Genomic DNA, 26,553 nt, shown 5'->3' with positions numbered 1-26,553 from the left:
AGGAAGTGCCTCTTATTTTGAAGCCCTTCTGTTCCTATGCATGCCTATCCTCCATTGAAAGGGATATCAACCAGATTCCTTTTTCTATGGCTTCCCTAAGGTGCAACAGTCTTTAGACATAGTTTCAGGCTTTTATTTTGAAAAATGAGCGTGAAGGATCACATTGCGTAAGTGGATGTTATTGAAAAAACTACACACTCGGTTGATATATTATCAAATATATATTTTAAAAACAACTTGAGTATTGATTATAAAAAAACGTTTGACATGTTTCTGTGGACATTATGGATATTATTTGGGATATACTTCTGCGTTGTCGTGACCTCTCTTTCCTGTGGATTTCTGAACATAACGCGACAAAGAAACGTTGGTATTTTGGGTATAAAAATAATCTTTATGGAACAAAAGGAACTACGTCTGGTAAGACAAGGGCGGGGGTGTGTGTCTATTTGTCAATAATATCTGGTCCGCAATGTATAATATTAAAGAAGTCTAGAGGTATAGAGTAAGGTATAGAGTACCTTACCATAAGCTGTAGACCACACTATCTACCAAAAGAGTTCTCATCTATATTATTCATAGTCATCTATTTACCACCACAAATTGATGCTGGCACTTAGACCGCACTCAACGAGCTGTATAAGGCCACAAGCAAACAAGAATGCTCATCTAGAAGTGGTGCTCCTAGTGGCCAGGGACTTTAATGCAGGCAAACTTAAATCCATTTTACCACATTTCCACCTACATGTTTCAAGCAGACCACCATAGTCCATGTGCCCCAGGCAGCGAACCTGCCTAAATGATTACCACCCTCTAGCACTCACGTCCGTAGCCATGAAGTGCTTTGAAAGGCTGGTCATGGCTCACATCAACAGCATAATCCCGGATACCCTAGACCTTGGCCTGGGCAACTCCAGTCCTCGAGGGCCTGATTGGTGTCAGACTTTTTCCCCAGCCCCAGCTAACACACCTGACTCCAATAATCAACTAATCAGCTAAAAATGCAATTAGGTTAAATTAGTTGTGTTTGCTAGGGATGGGGGAAAAGTGTGACACAGATCAGGCCTCCAAGGACTGGAACTGCCCATGACTGCCCTAGACCCACATCAATTCGCATATTGCCCCAACAGATCCGCAATCTCAATCACACTCCACACTGGCCTTTCCCACCTGGACAAAAGGAACACATATGTGAGAATGCTGTCCATTGATTACAGCTCAGCGTTCAACACCATAGTGCCCATAAAGCTCATCACTAAGCAAAGGACCCTGGGACTAAACACCTCCTTGTGCAACTGGATCCTGGACACCCTGACGGGCTGCCCCCAGAGGTTAAGGGTAGGCAACAACACATCTGCCACGCTTATCCTCAACACTGGGGCCCCTCAGGGGTGCGTGCTTAGTCCCCTCCTGTACTCCCTGTTCATTCATGACTGCATGACCAAGCACGACTCTAAGACCAAATCAAATCAAACTCAAATCAAATACAATTTTATTTGTCACATACACATGGTTAGCAGATGTTAATGCGAGTGTAGCGAAATGCTTGTGCTTCTAGTTCCGACAATGCAGTGATAACCAACAAGTAATCTAACTAACAATTCCAAAACTACTGTCTTATACACAGTGTAAGGGGATAAAGAATATGTACATAAGGATATATGAATGAGTGATGGTACAGAGCAGCATACAGTAGATGGTATCGAGTACAGTATATACATATGAGATGAATATGTAGACAAAGTAAACAAAGTGGCATAGTTAAAGTGGCTAGTGATACATGTATTACATAAGGATGCAGTCGATGATATAGAGTACAGTATATACGTATGCATATGAGATGAATAATGTAGGGTAAGTAACATTATATAAGGGAGCATTGTTTAAAGTGGCTAGTGATATATTTACATCATTTCCCATCAATTCCCATTATTAAAGTGGCTGGAGTTGGGTCACTGTCAATGACAGTGTGTTGGCAGCAGCCACTCAATGTTAGTGGTGGCTGTTTAACAGTCTGATGGCTTTGAGATAGAAGCTGTTTTTCAGTCTCTCGGTCCCAGCTTTGATGCACCTGTACTGACCTCGCCTTCTGGATGATAGCGGGGTGAACAGGCAGTGGTTCGGGTGGTTGATGTCCTTGATGATCTTTATGGCCTTCCTGTAACATCGGGTGGTGTAGGTGTCCTGGAGGGCAGGTAGTTTGCCCCCGGTGATGCGTTGTGCAGACCTCACTACCCTCTGGAGAGCCTTACGGTTGAGGGCGGAGCAGTTGCCGTACCAGGCGGTGATACTGCCCGCCAGGATGCTCTCGATTGTGCATCTGTAGAAGTTTGTGAGTGCTTTTGGTGACAAGCCAAATTTCTTCAGCCTCCTGAGGTTGAAGAGGCGCTGCTGCGCCTTCTTCACGACACTGTCAGTGTGAGTTGACCAATTCAGTTTGTCTGTGATGTGTATGCCGAGGAACTTAAAACTTGCTACCCTCTCCACTACTGTTCCAATGATGTGGATAGGGGGGTGTTCCCTCTGCTGTTTCCTGAAGTCCACAATCATCTCCTTAGTTTTGTTGACGTTGAGTGTGAGGTTATTTTCCTGACACCACACTCCGAGGGCCCTCACCTCCTCCCTGTAGGCCGTCTCGTCGTTGTTGGTAATCAAGCCTACCACTGTTGTGTCGTCCGCAAACTTGATGATTGAGTTGGAGGCGTGCGTGGCCACGCAGTCGTGGGTGAACAGGGAGTACAGGAGAGGGCTCAGAACGCACCCTTGTGGGGCCCCCGTGTTGAGGATCAGCGGGGAGGAGATGTTGTTGCCTACCCTCACCACCTGGGGGAGGCCCGACCATCATTACGTTTGCTGACAACACAACAGTGGTAGGGCTGATTATCGACAATGATGAGACAGCCTGTAAGGAGGAGGTCAGAGACCTGGCCACGTGGTGCCAGGACAACAACCTCTCCCTCAATGTGAGCAAGACAAAGGAGCTGATCTTGGACTACAGGAAAAAGTGGGCCGAACAGGCCCCCGTTAACATCGGCGGGGCTATAGTGGAGCGGGTTGAGAGTTTCAAGTTCCTTGGTGTCCACATCACCAACGAACTGTCATGGTCCAAATACACCAAGACAGTCGTGAAGAAGGCATGAGAACACTGTGCAGTAACACTCCCATCCAACCTGAGCTTGAGAGGATCTGCAGAGAAGAAATCTACAAATACAGGTGTGACAATCGTGTAGCATCATACCCAAGAAGGCTCGATGCTATAATCACTGCCAAAGATGCTTCAACAAAGCACTGAGTAAAGGGTCTGAATACTTATGTAATTGTGGTATATATAAATTATATAAATTAGCAAACATTTCTAAAAACCTGTGTTTGCTTTGTAATTATGGGGTATTGTGTGTAGATTTGATACATTTTAGAATAAGGCTGTAACCTAACAAAATGTGGAGAAAGTCAAGGGGTCTGAATACTTTCCGAATTCACTGTATGTCTTACCACCAAGTAAAAAACGAAACAATTGTTGAGCAACCCCTGAGAGGAGTATTAAAAAGGAGACGCTTCTTGGCTGTACCTTCTTATACACAGTTACAGTGTGGTGCTTAGACGTGTTTTGTATCTTAATATGGCCTTTCCATGTATACATTAACTTATTGAGCAAATTCATGGTGACATTATAGGTTAAACACAGAGCTTAGTGTCACTGTCAGCACTATCAATCACCGATATCTGACACCAACAGTGACTGTCAGGCACATAAGAGCAGCTTAGAAAGAGGAAATAGATTGCAGAGAGGATTCAGAGTCCCAAAAGACAACATAAAACTGTGCATGGCCCAGAGAAGACAGCCCTGTCTTGCTTGTTGACACAGATGAATCCCCCTTATCACCCATTGAGTTCTTGCCATAGAACAAAGTTGTCAGGGTGTATGAAACTGCAGAGACAAAATAAGGATCAAAAGCCAGGGAATAGATACATAATTGTACAGACCTCACCATTAAGAGGAATTAGTACTATATCAAACCTTTTGTATACATTTCTGTATTTTTGGTAGCACCTTGTGTATAAATGTAAATATTTTTGGTTCACCTAACGTGTGACCAACTGTGATCAAACATGAATTGTCATAGAGGAATAATTATATTTGTGTACATAGTCCAGTCAAAAACATTAATTGACACAGAAATCTTTTCATGCATGCATTTATTAATCTAGAATAACATTTTCATAAGAAGTATTTATAAAATGTATTCAGCAAATGATAATATACAAGTGGCCAACAAAAGCCACACGTATGTAGCCTCACATTGTACCAATTAAATCTTAATCCTTCATCGTCAAAGTATGAAAGTAGTTCAGTATGTCATTCCAAGCTCAACCATTCACAATAGGCATCTTTCCACCTCAGCTATGATTTGGTATGTATGTCACCCTCTTAACATAAATGACAGTCAATATACCAAGTGCAGATTTTTGAAAGAGTAGAGACGCCTTGATGTGTGCAGTGTAATTACATTTATATTTTAGTAATTTAGCAGACGCTCTTCTTCAGAGTGACTTGCTGTACAGGAGCAATTAGGGATAAATGCGTCGCTCAATCAAGGGCACACGGACATATTTTTCACCTAGTTGGCTAAGGGATTCAGACAAGTGACTCTTCAGGTACTGGCTCAACGCTCTTAACTGCTATGCTACCTGCAAACACCCATAATTAGCAAGAATCCACTTTGTGTCAAAGTAGCATGACTTTTAGTGGTATTGCTGTTCATTAATGCAGGTGTTGCTCAGAGAGGAATTGTTTGTCTCACTTTGAAGAGTGCCCAAAGCTACGGAGCGAAAACAAAACCTTCAAGTGGTTCGTCATGAAAACTCTTGAGGATTCAACTTGCTGGGAAAAAATGAAAAATCACAACTTGAAAGTTCTCCTGTGCTCCGGTGGTCTAAGGAAATACAACATATATTGCACAATAAAAATGGGATATGTTTGATTAAGCAATGTTTTGTGGACTGTACTGTAAGAGGGCATCTTCTGATTAGAAAATAAATCCACCTAATTGAAAATATGCCAGTCCATGTAAAAAATAAAATCTTTGGACGTTGTTATGCAGGGCCCACAGAGGACACTTCTGTCTTGCTTGCTGAAACAGAGGTCTCATCTTCAGTTCCTGAACTAATTCCTACAGCAGCCAACATGCAGCTACGGAACTGTAGAGAGAGAAGGATAATTAGAGAAATAGATTGTTAGCATTTTTCACTTTTCCCAACATGAAGCATTGTTTATTGATGCACAAAAGAGAGAGCCCAACATGCACTGTATACAAAACATTAAAGACACCTGCTCTTTCCATGACATAGACTGTCCAGGTGAATCCAGGTGAAAGCTATGGTCCCTTCTTGATGTCACTTGTTAAATCTACTTCAATCAATGTAGTTGAAGGGGAGGAGACAGGTTATAGAAGGATTTTTAAGGCGTAAGGCATTTGAGACATGGATTGTGTGTGTGCCATTTACGGGGTGAATGGGCAAGTTAAAATATTTACATTTCTTTGAACAGTTTATGGTAGTATGCGCACTGGTTTGTGACAAGAACTGCAATGCTGCTAGGGTTTTCACACTTTCACATTTTCATGTGTGTGGGGGGTTGTTTGGTATAGTCAGTGTTTGTTACCAACCTGTTTGTTCATCAACACATAGATGACTGGGTTGAAGATGGCTGAGCTCTTTGAGAAGAAGGCTGGAATAGCCATGGCTGTGGCTGTAAAGGCAGCTCCTTTGTTGAAGAAAATCCAGGCAGCAAAGCTGGCATAGGGGGTCCAGGCAATCAGGAAACCACAAACCATCAGGAAGCACATACGTGTCACTTCCTTCTCAGCTTTCTGGGTAGATGCTGAGTCCTGCTGGGAAGCTGCAGCCTGAAAACAAACAAGGGAACACACATGAAATCAGATGATTGCTTGAAAAAAAGTATGGACAGTATATCTCAAATACTTTCAACCACCGAATATCGAGTGATTAATTTGTTGTGTGTCGGAAAAAGGGATAGACAAACTGTCTGTCTGAGCAGTGTACTAGAATTAACCGTCTTACCGCCTTGACGGTGAGGACAAGGCTTCCGTACGTGAAGAAGATGGTGACGACAGGAACACAGAAGTGGCAGGTGAACATGTAGAGCACATATGATTCATTGTTGAAGCCTTCGGCCAAGGTGTAGTAATCAGGTCCACATGAGCACTGCATGCCCTCTGGGATATATCTATGTGGGAAAGACAATAAATGAGCCTGTTTTAAAATATTTTGCTTTAAAATGTATAAAAGGTTATCACAGTTATTCACTTGATGAAGTATTTGAGTTGTAAACTCCCATCTGAAAGACCATTACTGTAATTACTACACTTGTCAAATGTATTAATCAGATCATTGACCTTATTTGGAAGAGGAAGTAGTCAGTTTACTGTGCCTGTTAAGTTTTATGAATACTATTGTAACAACAAACTGAGAGAACTGAGAGGCAAAGACTGACAAGAGATACTGTACAGTACTGTAGTAGAGAACTAAACAAGCGCTCCCAGTTTATTGAAGTGGGGGAAGGTCGGCAGATTACCTGCAGATTGCTTGCCTGCCCTCTCTACAGGGTGCAAACAGTACCAAACCAATATCAATCATTTACTTCTCATCCAGTTTTGCATTAACTAATCAGACTGGGTATTTAACATTGTTTGTAATTGATCTATCCATTGTGGGTGAATCTTAACTTCCACTTATCTCAAATTTTCACTTAGTCTCCCATTGAAATCACTGCACGACAAAGTGTAACTTAAGTGGAAGTTGTGATTCCAGAAGCAGCAACTGCCATTTGTGGTGAGCAAGAGGAGTTACCCCCTTCAATGTAAAGCTCTGTGAGACCTCTTATTAATCAATGTTTTGAGTTACCTAGACCAGCCAACCAATGGGGGGGCAGCACAGGCCATTGCCATGACCCAGGTGAATGCACATCCGGCACCAGCGTGGGTGGTAGTGAATGTGAAGCTGCCCATGGGCTTGCAGACGACAATGTATCTCTCAATGGCCAGCACCACCAGAGACCACAGAGCAACCTGACCTAGAATGAGACAAGGAAAGTGAGCAGTTATGACTTGTTTTCCATTTGGTTGCTGAGACTTCCCCCAGCATCTCCATCAATGTGTGTATGTCAAACAATTAATATTTTTTTAGACCAGGATTGGTTGCTTATATCAGTCGGTTTGTTCAGACATAAATTGTTGATCTAAATATAGCAACAAAATAAATATAATTTGACCTAGTTTGGCTGTATTACACAAATACAGTGAGACCAGGTGAGAGTTTTATCCAGTGAGATCAGGTGAGACAACCACATATCACAGTCATAGAAAATACATTTTCCCTTAATCCATTAGTTATGTGGAAAGTCAGTGCTAGTAAGAAAATACACATTTGTGTTATGTGTGTATGTGTGTGGGTGGGGGGTGTGTGTGTATGTGACTAGATGTTCTCTTACCTCCAAGTGTAGCCATGAAACCCTCGATGGCACAGCCCATAGGTCCAAAGACGAAGTAACCATTGATGGAGGTAATGAAGGTAATGGTGAATCCAAAGATGACCATGATCATTCCAGCTGCAGCCAAATTGACCAGAATGAAGTTGAGGGGTTGCTGGAGCTTCTTGTTTGTCGCTGTGACGTACAAGGTCAGACCGTTGATGGGGAATCCAAAACAGATCAGGAAAAACATGTAGACAGCAAGACCATAGAATTGCCATGGATCCGCCAAGTAGTACTGAGGGTATTCAAAGGGACTTCTTACAAGTCCAGTCCTGTTGGACATGGGGATGTAGAAGTTGTTTCCTTCAGTGCCGTTCTGCATCTTTAACCAGGGAGTGGTTGAGATGAAAAGTGGAGAATCTGCTCTAGCTGCAGTCTAGTGTCTTCTGGCTCCTTCATTATCAGGGATTCTATGGGTATGGTTATATACCCTTCTAAGCAGCCTCATCAGGGATCAACTGGTGATCAAGGAGAGTACCACGTGGAGGGGGAGGCAGGGGGTGGGGCCACGTGGGGAGATGGGCGGGGGGATTTGAATGAGAGTGATTGGATAATTGGTCTTGTCATAATAGGCAACCCTGGTCCTGGAGTACCGCAGGCATTTCATGCTATTGATTTATCTGACATGAAAGACCAGATGTTTTGAATTTAGGCAATCACTGAACTGATCAATTTGGTAAGTTTGGGTTCTAAAAAAAAAAAAATCTGGTTTTGGTTTCTGGTACAACTATCAGTTCCTTTCTGACTGGGTCTTGCTTGTTATCTACAGCAAAAACATTTTTGAATGAAAAACACCCACTTACATTGCATGCTTAATGTTTAATGGTTGTATATAGTATGATAATCTCAAGTATCATCTTGAATGCTGCAGGTTAGCTAGCAACAAGTAACATAAAAAACGCACAAATACTATACCCCTCCTAAAATGATAACCTCTTTCTCACTCATCATTATTCATGATTCATTCATGACTATCACTAATCATCCATATTACTGTAGAAGTGTTAAGAAACATATAACATTTTTATTTACAATAAAAGTGACTCCAAAATGACACAATACATTATTCACCATTCAATTATATTGTGAACAGAAAAATCGGAAATACACCCAAAACAAACAGCAAATGCATCCAACAAGTTTGTAGAGTCACAAGCCTGGTGTAATCATTGCCTGCTAGGAATATGGGACCAAATACTAAACTTTTGACTACTTTATTACACATATTAGTGAATCTGTGCCAATACTTTTGGTGCACTAAAATGGGGGAGCTATGTACAAAAAGTGCTGTAATTTCTAAATGGTTCACCCAATATGGATGAAAATACCCTCAAATTCTATCTGACAGTCTGCACTTGAACCTCAGTCTTTGTTTGATTTCAAATACAAACTTTTGGAGTAAAGAGCTAAAATAAGAAAACATGCTTCACTGTCCCAATAATTACGGAGGGCACTGTATTTGTCCTACATTTGAATGTTTTTACAAAACATTTACAGCATTTTATTCATGGCCCCAAAAATATCATACATTGGAAAAGGTATCAGAGAATGAGGACCAAATGTCAGTGAACAAGGTACTACATACAGACACAGGATATGACCACCAACATGTGACCTACTGGGGTTCAACCTGGGTCTCAAGCATGGCACAAGACAGCATCGTTAGTTTTGGGAGGTACTGTAACACAACTCTTCAGGACAGATTTTTCCGAACCACCTCTGAAAATAAGGATGATGACCTCAGGAGAAAGGCTTTGCTATAAGGCATTTATAAAATAAATCTCTTAAAATGGTCACTGATCAGTGAGTTTGTATCATAACATTACTATGGTCTTGATCAATCATTTTGGCGTATTTCCAGAGACAACATTTCATGATTTTACTGATGAATCATTTGGTAAGTGATCAGCTAATCAAACAGCTAAACAAATCAGCTCAACAAACAAAATAGCAAAGTAAAAATATAAATAAATTAACTGTATAAAAAAATACATGATTTATGCATCCATTTATCTGTCCCATCCTACATTACATAGAAATACATTTTTATATAAATGTTTATAATACATTTTTACGTAACATAGAAATACATGTTTATTCAATGGTCTCTTAGAATGCATCAATGCATCCAAGTGCAGACAACACAATCAAGATTGCGACATCCAATCCAAATAAAGTTCCATGTATGTCTTAACACCAAGTATAAATTACTCGGTTGAGCAACCTCTGAGAGGAGCATTAAAAAAGGACGATTCTGGGCTGGGGTGTAACTTCTTACATACTGTTACAGTGTGGTACTTGGCTGTGTTGAGATTAGAATTTCATACGTGTTTTGTATTTTTGTATCTAAAAAACATGTCCTGCATTGAAATGACCTAGTGGCCTCATGGGTGGAATGTTATTAATATTTTTCATAATTTAACAATTAATAAATGTTTTTTTTTGAGGGGGGGGGGAATCCAGTGTTTCTATGTCAAACTGTTTTGCTATATTTCAGTCTTCTGTGATGTACAGTGGGGCAAAAAAGTATTTAGTCAGCCACCAATTGTGCAAGTTCTCCCACTTAAAAAGATGAGAGAGGCCTGTAATTTTCATCATAGGTACACTTCAACTATGACAGGCAAAATTAGAAAAACAAATCCAGAAAATCACATTGTAGGATTTTTAATGAATTTGCAAATTATGGTGGAAAATAAGTATTTGGTCACCTACAAACAAGCACGATTTCTGTCTCTCACAGACCTGTAACTTCTTCTTTAAGAGGCTCCTCTGTCCTCCACTCGTTACCTGTATTAATGGCACCTGTTTGAACTTGTTGTCAGTATAAAAGACACCTGTCCACAACCTCAAACAGTCACACTACAAACTCCACTATGGCCAAGACCAAAGAGCTGTCAAAGGACACCAGAAACAAAATGGTAGACCTGCACCAGGGTGGGAAGACTGAATCTGCAATAGGTAAGCAGCTTGGTTTGAAGAAATCAACTGTGGGAGCAATTATTAGGAAATGGAAGACATACAAGACCACTGATAATCTCCCTCGATCTGGGGCTCCACGCAAGATCTCACGCCGTGGGGTCAAAATGATCACAAGAATGGTGAGCAAAATCCCAGAGCCACACGGGGGGACCTAGTGAATGACCTGCAGAGAGCTGGGACCAAAGTAACAAAGCCTACCATCAGTAACACACTACGCCGCCAGGGACTCAAATCCTGCAGTGCCAGACGTGTCCCCCTGCTTAAGCCAGTACATGTCCAGGCCCGTCTGAAGTTTGCTAGAGAGCATTTGGATTGATCCAGAAGAAGTTTGGGAGAATGTCATATGGTCAGATGAAACCAAAATATAACTTTTTGGAAAAAACTCAACTCGTCGTGTTTGGAGGACAAAGAATGCTGAGTTGCATCCAAAGAACACCATACCTACTGTGAAGCATGGGGGTGGAAACATCATGTTTTGGGGCTGTTTTTCTGCAAAGGGACCAGGATGACTGATCCGTGTAAAGGAAATAATGAATGGGGCCATGTATCGTGAGATTTTTAGTGAAAACCTCCTTCCATCAGCAAGGGCATTGAAGATGAAACGTGGCTGGGTCTTTCAGCATGACAATGATCCCAAACACACCGCCCGGGCAACGAAGGAGTGGCTTCGTAAGAAGCATTTCAAGGCCCTGGAGTGGCCTAGCCAGTCTCCAGATCTCAACCCCATAGAAAATCTTTGGAGGGAGTTGAAAGTCTGTGTTGCCCAGCAACAGCCCCAAAACATCACTGCTCTAGAGGAGATCTGCATGGAGGAATGGGCCAAAATACCAGCAACAGTGTGTGAAAACCTTGTGAAGACTTACAGAAAACGTCATTGCCAACAAAGGGTATATAACAAAGTATTGAGATAAACTTTTGTTATTGACCAAATACTTATTTTCCACCATAATTTGCAAATAAATTCATTAAAAATCCTACAATGTGATTTTCTGGATTTTTTTCTGATTTTGTCTGTCATGGTTGAAGTATAAAGTATAATATTGGGATACAAACTCAACATTGAATACATTTCAACTCTATATCTGATATGGTACAGGTGCCTTCTTTTTTGTAAGCCCATACCTATATGTGTGGTGTATACTTTCGTTTCAAAGTACATTTGTTTAAGACTACCAATAAGCACTGTGTGTGACCCTGATTTAGCCCATTGCAGTAAAAGGTTAATATGGCCTTTCCGTGTATACATTAGCTTGTTGAGAAAATCCATGGTGACACTATAGGTTAAACACAGAGCTTAGTGTCACTGTCAGGACTATCAATCACCGATATCTGACACCAACAGTGACAGTCAGACACATAAGAGCAGCTTAGAAAGAAGAAATAGAATGAAGAGAGGATTCAGAGTCCCAAAAGACAACAGAAGACTTGGCCCAGAGAAGACAGTCCTGTATTGCTTGTTGACACCGAAGAAGCCCTCTCATCACCCATTGAGTTCTTGCCACACAACATGGTCAGGGTGTATGAAACTGTAGAGAAAGAATAAGGACCACAAGCCAGGGACTAGATACAGACTCTTGTATAGGACATGGCAATGAAGATGAATGTGCAATAAATTAACAACTTTTTTTGGTAGCAACTTGTGTATAAATCAATTAATATTGTTGGTAGAGCCTAACATGTGTGACCAACTGGGATCAAAACAACCAAACATTAATTCTCATATAATTATATTTTTGTACATATCCAGTCAAAAACATTCAAAGACACAAAAACCTTTTGATGCATGCATTTATTAATCTAAAATAACATTAATAAGTATTTATAAAATGTTTTCAGCAAATTATAGCATAAAGGTGGCCAACAAATGCCACATCACGAACACCTGCTCTTTCCATGAAAAATACTAACCAGGTGAATCCAGGTGAAAGCTATGATCCCTTATTGATGTCACTTAATCAGTATAGATGAAGGGGAGGAGACATATTAATGAAGGATTTTTAAACCTTGAGACAATTGAGACATGGATTGTGTATGTCTCAGCCTCCAGTATTTATGCTGCAGTAGTTTGTGTCGGGGGGCTAGGGTCAGTTTGTTATATCTGGAGTACTTCTCCTGTCCTATTCGGTGTCCTGTGTGAATCTAAGTGTGCGTTCTCTAATTCTCTCCTTCTTTCTTTCTCTCTCTCGGAGGACCTGAGCCCTAGGACCATGCCCCAGGACTACCTGACATGACGACTCCTTGCTGTCCCCAGTCCACCTGGCCATGCTGCTGCTCCAGTTTCAACTGTTCTGCCTTACTATTATTCGACCATGCTGGTCATTTATGAACATTTGAACATCTTGGCCATGTTATGTTATAATCTCCACCCGGCACAGCCAGAAGAGGACGGGCCACCCCACATATGCTCTCTCTAATTCTCTCTTTCTTTCTCTCTCTCGGAGGACCTGAGCCCTAGGACCGTGCCCCAGGACTACCTGACATGATGACTCCTTGTTGTCCCCGGTCCACCTGACTGTGCTGCTGCTCCAGTTTCAACTGTTCTGCCTTGTTATTATTCGACCATGCTGGTCATTTATGAACATTTGAACATCTTGGCAATGTTCTGTTATAATCTCCACCTGGCACAGCCAGAAGAGGACTGGCCACCCCACATAGCCTGGTTCCTCTCTAGGTTTCTTCCTAGGTTTTGGCCTTTCTAGGGAGTTTTTCCTAGCCACCGTGCTTCTACACCTGCATTGCTTGCTGTTTGGAGTTTTAGGCTGGGTTTCTGTACAGCACTTTGAGATATCAGCTGATGTACGAAGGGCTATATAAATAAATTTGATTTGATTTGATTTGATTTATGTGTGTCAGTCAGCGGGTGAATGGGCAAGACAACATATTGAAGTCCCTTTGAACACGGTACGGTACAAGGTGCCAGGCACACCAGTTTGTGTCAAGAACTGCAAAGCTACTGGGGTTTTCACACTCAGCAGTTACCCATGTGTATCAAGAATGGTACACCACTCAAAGGACATCCAGCCAACATAAAACAACTGTGGAAAGCATTGGAGTCAACATGGGCCAGCCTCCATGTGGAATGCTTTCAACACCTTGTAGAGTCATGCCCTGACAAATTGAGGCTGTTCTGAGGGCAAAAGTGTGTAATAAATAGAACAATTATGATTGTCGGCTCCTAGGCAATTTAACCTCCCAACAATCCACATATTTGTTATTAGAGACTTCTCTCTTCCCGGATTCCCCGCAGGTGAAGGGACAGTAGGGGCACAATCAGCAACTCAATATTAGGAAGACATTTTTAATGTTTTGTACACTCAGTATATGTAGCCTCATTTCGTACCAATTCAATCTCAATCCTTCAAGACAAAAGCATGAGAGTAGTTCACTGTGCCATCTCAAGCTCAAGCAATTTTGTAGAGAAGGTATTGTGTGAAGCAATGGAAAAGAGTCCTAATTTGGTATGCATGTCACTTTTTTGAAAAAGAATGACAGTCAGTATACCAAGTGCAGATTTGTGAAAGGGTGGAGAAGCAATGAAGCGTAATTACATTTACATTCTAGTCATTTACCAGACACTCTTATCCAGAGTGACATATAGTAGAAATGATGGTTAAGTGCCTTGCTCAATCAGCAGTTTTTTCACCTCGTCGGCTCTGGGATTCAAGCCAGCAACCTTTTGGTTAATGACCGGACGCTCTTAACCGCTACGCTACCTGCTGCCCCCTCCCTTGTAATTGGCAAGAATCCACTTTCTGTCACAGTAGCATGACTCGCCTTTTAGTGGTATTGCTGTCCTTTACAGCAGGTGATTCTCAGAGGGGAATTGTGTCTCACTGTGACGGGTGCCCAAAGCTATGGAGCAAAAACCAAACCTTCAAGTGGTTAATCATGAAAACTCTTGAGGATTCACATTGCTGGAAAAAAATGAAAAATCACAATTGCGAATGTTCTCCTGTGCTTCGGTGGTCTAAGAAACTGCAACATAAAATGCAGAGTAAAAATTGGCTATGTTTGATTATGCAATGTTTTGAGGACTGTATCATAAGAGAGCATCTTCTGATTAGAAAATAAATCTACCTAATTGAAAATTTGCCAGTCCATGTAAAAAATGTAATCATTTGAAGTTGTTATGCAGGGCCCACAGAGGACACTTCTGTCTTGCTTGCTGAAACAGAGGTCTCATCTTCAGTTCCTGAACTAATTCCTACAGCAGCCAACATGCAGCTACGGAACTGTAGAGAGAGAAGGATAATTAGAGAAATAGATTGTTAGCATTTTTCACTTTTCCCAACATGAAGCATTGTTTATTGATGCACAAAAGAGAGAGATCAAAATGTGTTACCAACCTGTTTGTTCATCAGCACATAGATGACTGGGTTGAAGATGGCTGAGCTCTTTGAGAAGAAGGCTGGAATAGCCATGGCTGTGGCTGTAAAGGCAGCTCCTTTGTTGAAGAAAATCCAGGCAGCAAAGCTGGCATAGGGGGTCCAGGCAATCAGGAAACCACAAACCATCAGGAAGCACATACGTGTCACTTCCTTCTCAGCTTTCTGGGTAGATGCTGAGTCCTGCTGGGAAGCTGCAGCCTGAAAACAAACAAGGGAACACACATGAAATCAGATGATTGTTTGAAAAAAGTATGGACAGTATATCTCAAATACTTTCAACCACCGAATATGGAATTGATTGATTTGTTGTGTTTCGGAAAAAGGGATAGACAAACTGTCTGTCTGAGCAGTGTACTAGAATTAACCGTCTTACCGCCTTGACTGTGAGGACAAGGCTTCCGTACGTGAAGAAGATGGTGACGACAGGAACACAGAAGTGGCAGGAGAACAGGTAGAGCACATATGATTCATTGTTGAAGCCTTCGGCCAAGGTGTAGTAATCAGGTCCACATGAGCACTGCATGCCCTCTGGGATATATCTATGTGGGAAAGACAATAAATAAGCCTGTATTCAAATATTTTACTTTAAAATGTATGAAAGGTTATCACAGTTATGCCTTGGATGATGTCTTTGAATGATAGTCTTTCAGAAAGGAGTTTACTATGAATACAATACTTGTCAAATGTATAAATCAGATTGACTTAGATGCCGTTTATCTATACGTATGTAGTATAACCAGATGAGATGGTTTTTGCCCTTTCTCAGAATGCTGAGAGGCTATGGTCAGCATCCTTTAAACACAAACTCAAAATGTCTACTTCCACCTCAGTGTGTGATCTCACCAGATCAGATCACAATCTTTCCCAAAACCTTCCTGGCCACTCCGATCGGATCTTTGAGAACCAGACACTATTTTAACTTCAGGTGTAAATTAAATAAGTGAATCTAGAATAATGTGTCACCTTATTTGAAAGAAGTGGTCAGTTTACTGTGCCAGTTAAGTTATGAATAACATAACTAGAAAACTGAGGCCAAGACTGAAAAGAGCTACTGTACAGTACTGTAGTAGAGAGCTACTCAGGGGGCTTCCGAGTGGTGCAGCAGTCTCAGGCACTGCATCTCAGTGCAAGAGGCGACACTACAGTCCCTAGTTTGAATCCAGACTGCATCACATGCAGCTGTGAATGGGAGTCCCATAGGGCGGTGAACAATTGGCCCAGAATCGTCCGGGATTGGCCGGGGTATGCCGTCATTGTAAATAAGAATTTGTTCTTAACTGACTTGCCTTTCTCCAGTCTATTGAAGTGGGGAAAGGATGGCAAATTGTCTGCAGATTGCTTGCCTGCTCTCTCTACAGTACCAAACCGTTAAATTAACTTCTCATCCAGTTATGTATTAATTAATCAGACTTGGTAGTTGACACAGTTAGTAATTTATCTATCCATTGAGGGTGAATCCTAAATTCCACTTATCTCAAATTTTCACTTTGTCTCCTATTTAAACCAATGCACAACAAAGTGAAATTTAAGTGGAAGTTGTGATTCGCACCAATGTAATCACACCCTGGTGGTACTCACGCCTCAAGACTATATTAGAACATTACGGTCTCCGGTTCTAAGGCAAGGCTGCACTGATGCATTCACTGGTTTAAGCCGATATGGCCAACATGTTTCTTCTAGTCTTTCCACTAAGGCTGAATGAATAAACCACGTAAAAACGTTCATATTTTTTGTTTGAAGACCTATTCAGGCCCATGCTCCATTATTTCTGAGTACAGTGGTCTCCAGAATGTCTGTTACATTTTTGTCATTTAACAGACACTCTTATCCAGAGCAACTTACAGTTAGATCATTAATCTTAAGATGGCTAAGTGGGACAACCTCACATCACAGGCATAAAAAGTACATTTTTCCTCAACAACGTAACTATCAGTAGAGACAGATTTAGAATGGGGGGGGTTGGACTGTTTGAAGAGGTAGGGTTTCCGATGTTTTCGGGAAAATGGGCAGGGACACCGCTGTCCTAGCTTCAGGGAGAAGCTGGTTCCAATATTGGGGTGCCAGGACAAAAGAACTTGGATTGGGCTGAGCGGGAACTGCCATACCGTAGGGACGGGAGGGCCAAAAGACCTGAGGTGGCTCAGGTGTAGGGTTTGAGCATAGCCTGAAGGTAGGGAGGGGCAGTTCCTCTTTCTTTTCCATAGGTAAGCACCATGGTCTTGTAGTGCATGCGAGCTTCGACTGGAAGTCAGTGGAGTGTGCAGAGGAGTGGGGTGACATGAGAGAACCTGGGAAGGTTGAAAATCAGGTGGGCTGCAGCATTCTGGATAAGATGCAGGGGTTCAATGGCACAAGTGGGGAGCCCAGCCAACAACGAGTTGCAGTAGTCCAGACGTGAGAGGACAAGTACCTGGATTAGGACCTGCTCCGCATCCTGTGTGAGGTAGGGTTGTACTCTACGGATGTTGTAGAGCATGAACCTGGGTGTCAGAAAGGGGGAAGGATTAAAGTAGTTGAGTGTCATCTGCATAGCAATGGTAGGAGTGACCATGTGAGGATATGACGGAGCCGGGTGACTTGGTGCATAGAGACAAGACAAGAGGGCCTAGAACTGAGCCTTGGGGGACACCAGTAGTGAGAGTACGTGGTGTAGACAGATTCTGTCCACGTCACCTGGTAGGGGCGGCCTGCATAGCCTGAGACGCCCAGCCCTTAGGGTGGAAAGGAGGATCTGATGGTTCACTGTGTCGAAGGCAGCAGATATATCTAGGTGGAAAAGAACAGAGGAGAAAGAGTCAGCTTTGGCAGTGCGGAGAGCCTCCGTGACACAAAGAAGAGCAGTCTCAGATGAGTGACCCATCTTGAAGCCTGACTGGTTAGGGTCAAGAAAATCCTTCTGTGAAAGGTAACGAGAAAGTTGATCAGAGACGGTGCTCTTCCAGAAGTGGTGCTCCTAGTGGCCGGGGACTTTAATGCAGGAAGACCTAACCTCTACCAGCATGTCACATGTGCAACCAGAGGAAGAAATAAAAACTCTGGACCTTTACTCCACACACAGACGTAAACAAAGCTCTCCCTCGCCCTCCATTTGGCAAATCTGACCATAATTCTATCCTTCTGATTCCTGCTTACCAGCAGAAACTAAAGCAGAAAGTACCAGTGACTCGCTCAATACGGAAGTGGTCAGATGACATGGATGCTAAGCTACAGGACTGTTTTGCTAGTACAGACAGAATATGTTCTGGGATTCATCCAATGGCATTGAGGAGCATACCACCTCAGTCACCGGCTTCATCAATAAGTGTGTTGCCGACGTTGTCCCTACAGTGACCGTACATATCCCAACCAGAAGCCATGGATTACAGGCAACATCCGCACCAAGCTAAAGGTTAGAGCTGCCACTTTCAAGGAGAGGGACACCGCAGGATGCGGTTTCAAGGAGCGGGATGCCTTAAGATGAACCATCAAACAGGCAAAGCATCAATACAGGAATTTGATTGAATCCTACTACACGGGCCCTGACGCTCATCGGATGTGGTAGGGCTTGCAAACAATTACGGACTACATACGGAAACACAGCCGCAAGCTACCCAGTGATGTGAGCCTACCAGATGAGCAAAATGCCTTTTATGCTTGCGTCGAGGCAAGCAACATTGAAGCACGCATGAGAACACCAGCTGTTCCGGACTACTGTGTGATCATACTCTCTGTAGCCGGTGTGAGCAAGACCTTTAAACAGGTCAACATTCATAAGGCCGCAGGGCCAGACGGATTACCAGGATGTGTACTCAAAGCATGCACGGACCAACTGGCAGGTGTCTTCACTGACAATTTCAACCTCTCCCTGACCGAGTCTGTAAAACCTACATGTTTCAAGCAGACCACCATAGTCCCTGTGCCCAAGAAAGTGAAGGTAACCTGCTTAAATGACTACCGACCCGTGCACTCATGTCGGTCTCTAAGAAGTGCTTTGAAAGGCTGGTTATGGCTCACATCAACACTATCATCCCAGAAACCCTTGACCCACTCCAATTCAAATACTGCCCCAACAGATCCACAATCTCAATTGCGCTCCACACTGCCCTTTCCCACCTGGACAAAAAAAAACACCTATGTAAGAATGCTGTTCATTGATTACAGCTCAGCGTTCAACACCATAGTCCCCACAAAGCTCATCACTAAGCTAAGGACCCTGGGACTAAACACCTCCCTCTGCAACTGGATCCTGGATCTCCTGATGGGCCACCCCCAGGTGGTAAGGGTAGGCAACGACACATCTGCCACACTTATCCTCAAGACTGGGGTTCCCTCAGGGGTGCCTGCTCAGTCCCCTCCTATACTTCCTGTTCACCCATGACTGTGTGGCCAAGCACAACTCCAACACCATTATTAAGTTTGCTGACAACACAGCAGGAGGCCTGATCACCGACAACGATTAGACAGCCTATAAGGAGGAGGTCAGAGAACTGCAGTGTGGTGCCAGGACAACAACCTCTCCCTCAATGTGCGCAAGACAAAGGAGATGATCATGGACTACAGGAAAAGGAAGGCCGAATATGCCCACATTCACATCGACAGGGCTGTAGTGGAGCGGGTTGGGAGTTAGGTTCCTTGGTGTCCACATTACCAAACTCTCATGGTCCAAATATACAAAGACAGTCGTGAAGACGGCACGACAGGTTAGTGCGTACGGCCTAGTACGTCACTGGGGCCAAGCTTCCTGCCATCCAGGACCTATATACTTAGCGCTGTCAGAGGAAGGCCCAGAAGAATTTGACTGCACTCCCAGCTACCGCACAACAATCGGAGCACCAAGTCTATGTCCAAAGGCTCATTAACAGCTTCAACCCCCAAGCCACAAGACTGCTGAATAATTAATCAAATTGCCACCCTGACTATTACCATTGACCAACCCCACCACTTTGTTTTTACACTCTCCTACTTGCTGTTTATTTTCTATGCTTAGTCACTTTACCTACATATACAAATGACCTCGACTAACCTGTACCCCCGCACCTTGACTCGGTGCTGGTGCCCCCTGTATATAGCCTCTGTATTGTTATTTTCTTAACTCCATTTCTTGAACTGCATTGTTGGTAAGGGCTTGTAAGTGAGCATTTCACAGTAAGGTTGTTGTATAACACATGTTGTATTCGGCGCATGTGACAAATAAAATGTGATTTGAGACAGCATGCTCAAGTGTTTTAGGGTTTCCTCCATTTTCGCTCAGCTGCCCTGTTCTGTAAGCTCTTTTTGCTCGTAACGAGTCACTAGGCCACGGAGCAGGATGGGAGGGCTGAGCTGTTCGGAAAGAAAGGAGACAGTGCAAATTATAGGATGTGGAAAGGGAGGAGAGTAGAGTCGAAGAGTCAGAATCAGGAGACCGGAGGGAGAATGATTTAACAGAAGGGGGAGATGATATGGTAAAAGAGGAGAGAGAGCGAAGAATGCAATGGCGCATTACCATCTGGGTAGGGTAAGATTAGTTAGGATTGGAGGAAAGGTAGACAGAAAAGGAAACAATGAAGTGATCATAGACCTGGAGGGGCAAGAGAGGCAAGGAGGGGAGAGAGAGATGGAATGGAATGAATCTAAGTCAGACGACGGGAGGTTGAAGTCGCCAAGTACGAAGAGCAGTGAGCCATCATCAATAAATGAGCTTGAGGAACTCTCCAAGGGCACCTGGTGGGTGATAGATGTCCACTCAAGCTTAACATTATTGGCAAGTGACAATGACAGCATGGAATTTAAATAAGGAGATGGACAGATTGAGAGAGGGGGAAAAGAGAAAATCTCCACTTAGGAGAAATGACAAAACATTGCAGCCAAGGCATGGGGAGCGTCTGTAAAGTCTAAAGTCTAGAAAACATACACACATAGTTGACAAAGCTACAAAAGAGCAAAAGGAGATGTAAATAACTAGGTAAGATACACAAGTGACAGAGTGGTGTGGAGCCTTCCTCTCTCGAAGAATGTTGCAGAACAACTCAGCAGAACCGTCTTTGTTTCGGTGATGGTCTTAGTTTGAGACACGACCGCCACTTACACCTGCTGTTGAGAAACCAGCGGAGACTGAAGAACTAACACTAATTGCTAATTGTCTAGCAGAGGTGCAGAGCACACCTCCCTGTACTAATTGCTGATTGTTTAGTAGAGGTGAAACCACTCCCCCTCCAATACAGCCACTGATTACCAAAAACAAGCCACAAATTGCCCTGCCCCTTGATTCTGGTTGATGTGTTAACAACTATCTGCAAATGATGAGCAGTCAGGAGTTCACACACCAAGTAGGCTACTGGGAAGACAGTATTAGACACATAAAGACCAAAACATGATACGTATCACTCCTGGAGATATCAGGAGTCCTCTAGCTATAGAATGATTTGAAGTTACCAATCAGACAAGCTAAGCTTGACATCAGTCAAGTGATCTGAGTCAGATAAGACCATGTAAGCTATCTCACTGACATAAGGTCTAGCCTAGCCTATGGGAGAGAGTATTTAGGTTCATGCTAAGGTATCAGATAAGATTCAGTGAACTTCATCAACTAAACATACTTTTTCACATTATGCATTCTTTTGTTGGCTATCACGTTCTAAGCTACTCAAGATTGGGCCTCATTAGATCTGGTTGGACATGGTTAAATTTCAAATCTGTTCACACTATCCTTAAATGCTATAATTTCTAGCCTAAAATAGGCATTATCCCTTTTCACCTCTCCACTAAAAAGGCTGATGTGGCAAGGTTTCTTGAGCAAAACCAGAAAAGGTTTGGTGAACAAAAAAAGATGAGTTACCCCCTTGCAATGTATATCTCTGTGAGACCTCTTATTACAGTTTTTTTTACAATCGCTAGGACCCCTTTCTCAATACTTAGGTCCCTTTGTCAAAACTCTTCACACAGTTTTCCTAACCAACTTTTAGCCTGGCGCAGCAGTTAATTTCACATCCAAAATGCACTAAAACTAACACTTCATACATGTCTCAAATCAACTCATTCTTCCATAACACTAGCAAAGGTTGTCACCCAATAAGCACACTTTGTCACTCATAAAACAATGACCTAAAAAAAAATAACAACACGTAGCATTACACAATGTTTTCTTTTGTAAAATGTCTTTACAAAACAAGAATGACACCTCTCTACTGTTTAGAATCCACTGCAGTATATGTTACAGGAATGAATCAGACATGATGCAATATGCTTCAATAGGTTTTATGTCATTTTCTGGCATTGAGTGATTCCAAAATACAAGAATTTGTATATACACCATCCTCCGATGCAGATAAAGTAGCAATGCTAGTCAACCCTGTCTTCTGCATTTGGCCACAGGTTCTCAGCCACATCACATCTTATGTCAACTTGGGCAATACACCTAGGAAAGAAAATTTTGGCATGCCTGGTCCATCCCTGGCAATCTTCTGCAGATATGTCCAGGCATCCAGCATTCATTGCATCCAGGAGGGACATTTGATCATGTGGATGGTGGTCATAAACCTTCCACCTCCATGAGGTAAATAATTCCTCTATGGGGTTGAGGAATGGTGAGTAAGGTGGTAGGAAAAGTGACACCGTCTTTGGATAGGCTGCAAACCACTCTGTGACTGCACGGAAGTGGTGAAATGCCACATTGTCCCTTACAATTACAAACGTTAGCCGATTTCGCCCCACTGCAACCCTTTCCTCGCCTGGCACAACCCTTCCATAGAGGTCATCCAGGAATGAAATGAGATGCTCGGTGTTGTATGGCCCAATTAGCAGTTAGTGTAACAGCAGTCCATCAGAGGATATTGCTGCACACATTGTGATGTTGTCACCCCTCTGGCCCGGGACATCCACTGTGGCTCTTTTCCTAATCACATTCCTTCATCGCCGCCGTGTTTTGGCCAAGTTGAAACCAACCTTATCCACAAAGATGAATATGTGGGGCGTTTACCTGGTTTCAATCTACATGATAATAATATTACGGTAGTTTACATTATACCTAAAAACACGCCATTGTGTGCCTCTGCCCTGTTTGGTTTTGTTCAAACCCAGTTCTGTGTTTTATAGTCATCTTACCTGGATATATTGGTTTCTGAGTTGCTTGACTCGTTCAGAGATCCTCTCAAAGGGGACAGTATACAACTGCTTCATACTGACTTGATATTGTTTCAGGACTCTATAAATATTTGTTATGCTTACATTGTGAATATTTCCAAATGTAATGTTGACTGCAAAAACTCTGTTCTGAAAATCTGTGAGTTGTATGCCTTTGTTTCTGATGACCATATCAACATTTGCAGTTTCCTGCACAGCAGTGAAAATCCTACCTCTCCTGCCTGTGGGAGGTAACCGTTGGGTCCTAAGCAGAAATACATAAACAATTACACACAAGTGGATTTGGAGGCTTTGCTCAATTTACTTCTGTAATGTGCAGTTCAGTCAGATGACCTTGCAGAATGCACATCTTATCTGTTGTTTTGCCGGACATTTCTCACAATAGATGCCACTGTTGAGCGTTGCAGATTTGGCTGCACTCTCAGACCAGCCTTTCTCATTCATAGACCATGATTTATTACATGATCAATTATAGTAGCCCTAATCTCATCTGAGACTACAGCTCTTGATCTTCCTCTAAGTCTTCTTCCACCACGCATACGTACTCCTCTCCCTCTCCCCTCTCCCTCTCTTCTTACTCTGTCAGCCACTTCTCTATCTCTGGCTGGGTCCATGTTTACATTACAGTACAGCATTATTCCTAAGATGTCCCCTTTTGTATAGATGGTAATGAAATTGATAGGCTAACACCCAGGTAGGTGTTCAGCTACAATGGGATTCAGCTGTGGTTGGTCTAATTGTTTTGATAGTATTTCATTTTTGGAATATATTTCAATACAGTATTACTGTAGAAATGTAGCAAATTGCTGTCTTATTCAATTTTATGTTAGGTTAGGTTTTTTTACTAAAGTTTAACAGTTTTGAAAAGATTATGTAAACTTGTGCAAATTGGCCTGTAGGTACATAGACACAAACACCACCAAAACTCTGAGTGAGAAAATGATTCAAACGATTGAAATTTGAAAGATGTAGTCATTGAATGCATTTTGTGCCATGAAGCCATGAGGCACAACATGAACAATGATCCACAGTTTAGCCCACATAGACTGCTGTTGTGCTCACTGTGTGAAGAGTTTTGAAAAAGTGACCTAAGTATTGAGAAATGTGTCATAGCGATTGTCAAAATCTGTAAAATAAAACTGTAATCAAAGTTTTGAGTTACCTAGACCAGCCAACCAATGGGGGGGCAGCACAGGCCATTGCCATGACCCAGGTGAATGCACATCCGGCACCAGCGTGGGTGGTAGTGAATGTGAAGCTGCCCATGGGCTTGCAGACGACAATGTATCTCTCAATGGCCAGCACCACCAGAGACCACAGAGAAACCTGACCTAGAATGAGACAAGGAAAGTGAGTAGTTATATCTTGTTGTCCAATTGGTTGCTGAGACTTCCCCCAGCATCTCCATCAATGTATGTATCTCAAACAATTCATGTTTCGTAGACCAGGATTGGTTGATAATATCAGTCGGTTCGTTGAGATATAATGGTATTATGTAAATATAGCAACAAAATAACTAGAATTTGACTTAGTCTGGCTGTATTACACAAATACACTTTTATCCAGTGAGACGAGGTGAGACAACCAGATATCACTGTCATAGAAAATACGTTTCCCCATAATTCAGTACTTATTAACAAAGTCAGTGCTAGTAGAAAAATAAGAAGTTGTGTCTTGCGTGGGGGTGTATGTTACTGGATGTTCTCTTACCTCCAAGCGTAGCCATGAAACCCTCGATGGCACAGCCTATAGGTCCAAAGACGAAGTAGCCATTGATGGAGGTAATGAAGGTAATGGTGAATCCAAAGAGGACCATGATCATTCCAGCTGCAGCCAAATTGACCAGAATGAAGTTGAGGGGTTGCTGGAGCTTCTTGTTTGTCGCTGTGACGTACAAGGTCAGACCGTTGATGGGGAATCCAAAACAGATCAGGAAAAACATGTAGACAGCAAGACCATAGAATTGCCATGGATCCGCCAAGTAGTACTGAGGGTATTCAAAGGGACTTCTTACAAGTCCAGTCCTGTTGGACATGGGGATGTAGAAGTTGTTTCCTTCAGTGCCGTTCTGCATCTTTAACCAGGGAGTGGTTGAGATGAAAAGTGGAGAATCTGCTCTAGCTGCAGTCTAGTGTCTTCTGGCTTCTTTATTATTTGGGATGCTCTGGGTATGTTTATATACACGTCTAAGCAGCCTCATCAGGGATCAACTGGTGATCAACTGGGGTTCAAGGAGAATACCACGTGGGGGGGTTGATTGAAAAAGATTTGGATAATTGGTCTTGTCATAAACACCTAGGTGATCTTATCACAACAACATATCTATTAAGGATCCAGTTCAGAGTGTGTTCTGTTCTATATATAGAAACCAGTTTTACTCACAGAGCCTGACAGATTGAGCTGATGCAGTCGCTTTGTCACCATCACAAACACAGCCTGTTACTGAGCATTTGTGTGTGTGTGTGTGTGTGTGTGTGTGTGTGTGTGTGTGTGTGTGTGTGTGTGTGTGTGTGTGTGTGTGTGTGTGTGTGTGTGTGTGTGTGTGTGTGTGTGTGTGTGTGTGTGTGTGTGTGTGTGTGTGTGTGTGTGTGTGTGTGTGTGTGTGTGTGTGTGTGTGTGTGTGTGTGTGTGTGTGTGAAAAGATGTTGAGATATATAATATCTCTGCTGTTTGTTTTTACCTGAAAATAAAGTTAACGTCATGCTACCATCTGCAACAAAACTGAAATTCTAAATCATTTGAGTAGGATACCATAGCACACTGTTACAGGATCAGCACCTTTCACATGAGAAAATGGGGCTTAATGCTTTATCTCAATCAGCCAGAGACACATTTATCTCTCAATGGTTTTCAAAAGGAGTACCAGAATATCAAAATTATTTGATGCTGAAGTAAAATTGAAACATACCTATTACACGCTGTGTGTTTATATGTTGAGCCAAAGTAAGCTTTATAGTTCAAATGTATATATGTATATTTATTGCAGCTTTCAGGATCTACCAAAATATGTTTTTTTGCTTCAGGTACAACTATCAGTTCCTTTCTGACTGGGTCTTGCTTGTCATCTCAATCAATAATGTGTTTTGAATTATAAACACCCACTTACATTGAATGTTTAAATATTGCATGTTTAATGTTTAATAGTTGTATATAGTATGATAATCTCAAGTCCAGTATTGTATGCTGCAGGTTAGCTAGCAAGAAGCAACATACTGTATATTCTGTATATTCTGTATATTCTGTATATTCAGTATATATGTAGCTATTACAATAACTAATCTATACATTATGCACTGTGATTGGCTATTATTTACATTGAAAATATAATATTGGATTATATTCACTTTGCATAACGTCATCAATGGAAGGCACTGTTATAGATCTGTTGCTAGCAAGCTAACCGTCAGTCGGTTAGCTAGCTAGGTAGTAGACTGCATTTCTATGAATAATTCATGATTGGAATAATCTATTACTTGTTTATATCATATACAAAAGGAAATGTTTGATACCAACGGTCAGTTATTTTGTATCATA

The 26,553-nt window shown here is 42.3% G+C and overlaps 2 protein-coding genes across 2 annotated transcripts; both read right to left on the bottom strand.

The window, feature by feature from the left end:
• Positions 1–4,180: 4,180 nt before the first annotated feature.
• On the bottom strand, positions 4,181–7,946 carry LOC118383316 (green-sensitive opsin). Its single transcript, XM_052473715.1, has 5 exons — positions 7,511–7,946; positions 6,925–7,093; positions 6,082–6,247; positions 5,667–5,906; positions 4,181–5,199 (listed from the first exon to the last, which is right to left on the bottom strand). The coding sequence occupies exons 1-5, from the start codon at positions 7,872–7,874 to the stop codon at positions 5,095–5,097; spliced, it is 1,044 nt and encodes a 347-aa protein (XP_052329675.1). The 5' UTR covers positions 7,875–7,946; the 3' UTR covers positions 4,181–5,094.
• A 4,355-nt stretch (positions 7,947–12,301) lies between these two features.
• Positions 12,302–25,157, bottom strand: LOC118400487 (green-sensitive opsin-like). Its single transcript, XM_052473716.1, has 5 exons — positions 24,730–25,157; positions 24,182–24,350; positions 15,293–15,458; positions 14,878–15,117; positions 12,302–14,763 (listed from the first exon to the last, which is right to left on the bottom strand). Exons 1-5 carry the CDS (start codon positions 25,091–25,093, stop codon positions 14,659–14,661), a joined length of 1,044 nt encoding a protein of 347 aa, XP_052329676.1. The 5' UTR covers positions 25,094–25,157; the 3' UTR covers positions 12,302–14,658.
• Positions 25,158–26,553: the final 1,396 nt, after the last annotated feature.

This window comes from Oncorhynchus keta, chromosome 21, assembly GCF_023373465.1.
Source record: "Oncorhynchus keta strain PuntledgeMale-10-30-2019 chromosome 21, Oket_V2, whole genome shotgun sequence".
NCBI classification, from domain to species: Eukaryota; Metazoa; Chordata; class Actinopteri; order Salmoniformes; family Salmonidae; genus Oncorhynchus; species Oncorhynchus keta.
Note: the sequence above shows the minus strand (reverse complement) of the source record. Positions and strands in the feature narration are given on the sequence as shown.

Coding starts and splice junctions, on each gene's coding strand:
- LOC118400487 (XM_052473716.1), bottom strand. CDS start 25,093: ATGCAGAACGGCACTGAAGGAAACAACTTCTACATCCCCATGTCCAAC. Junction 15,459..24,181: donor CCATTGGTTGGCTGGTCTAG/GTAACTCAAAAC, acceptor TTTCCCACATAG/ATATATCCCAGAGGGCATGC. Junction 15,118..15,292: donor TTGTCCTCACAGTCAAGGCG/GTAAGACGGTTA, acceptor GTTTGTTTTCAG/GCTGCAGCTTCCCAGCAGGA.
- LOC118383316 (XM_052473715.1), bottom strand. CDS start 7,874: ATGCAGAACGGCACTGAAGGAAACAACTTCTACATCCCCATGTCCAAC. Junction 6,248..6,924: donor CCATTGGTTGGCTGGTCTAG/GTAACTCAAAAC, acceptor TTTCCCACATAG/ATATATCCCAGAGGGCATGC. Junction 5,907..6,081: donor TTGTCCTCACCGTCAAGGCG/GTAAGACGGTTA, acceptor GTTTGTTTTCAG/GCTGCAGCTTCCCAGCAGGA.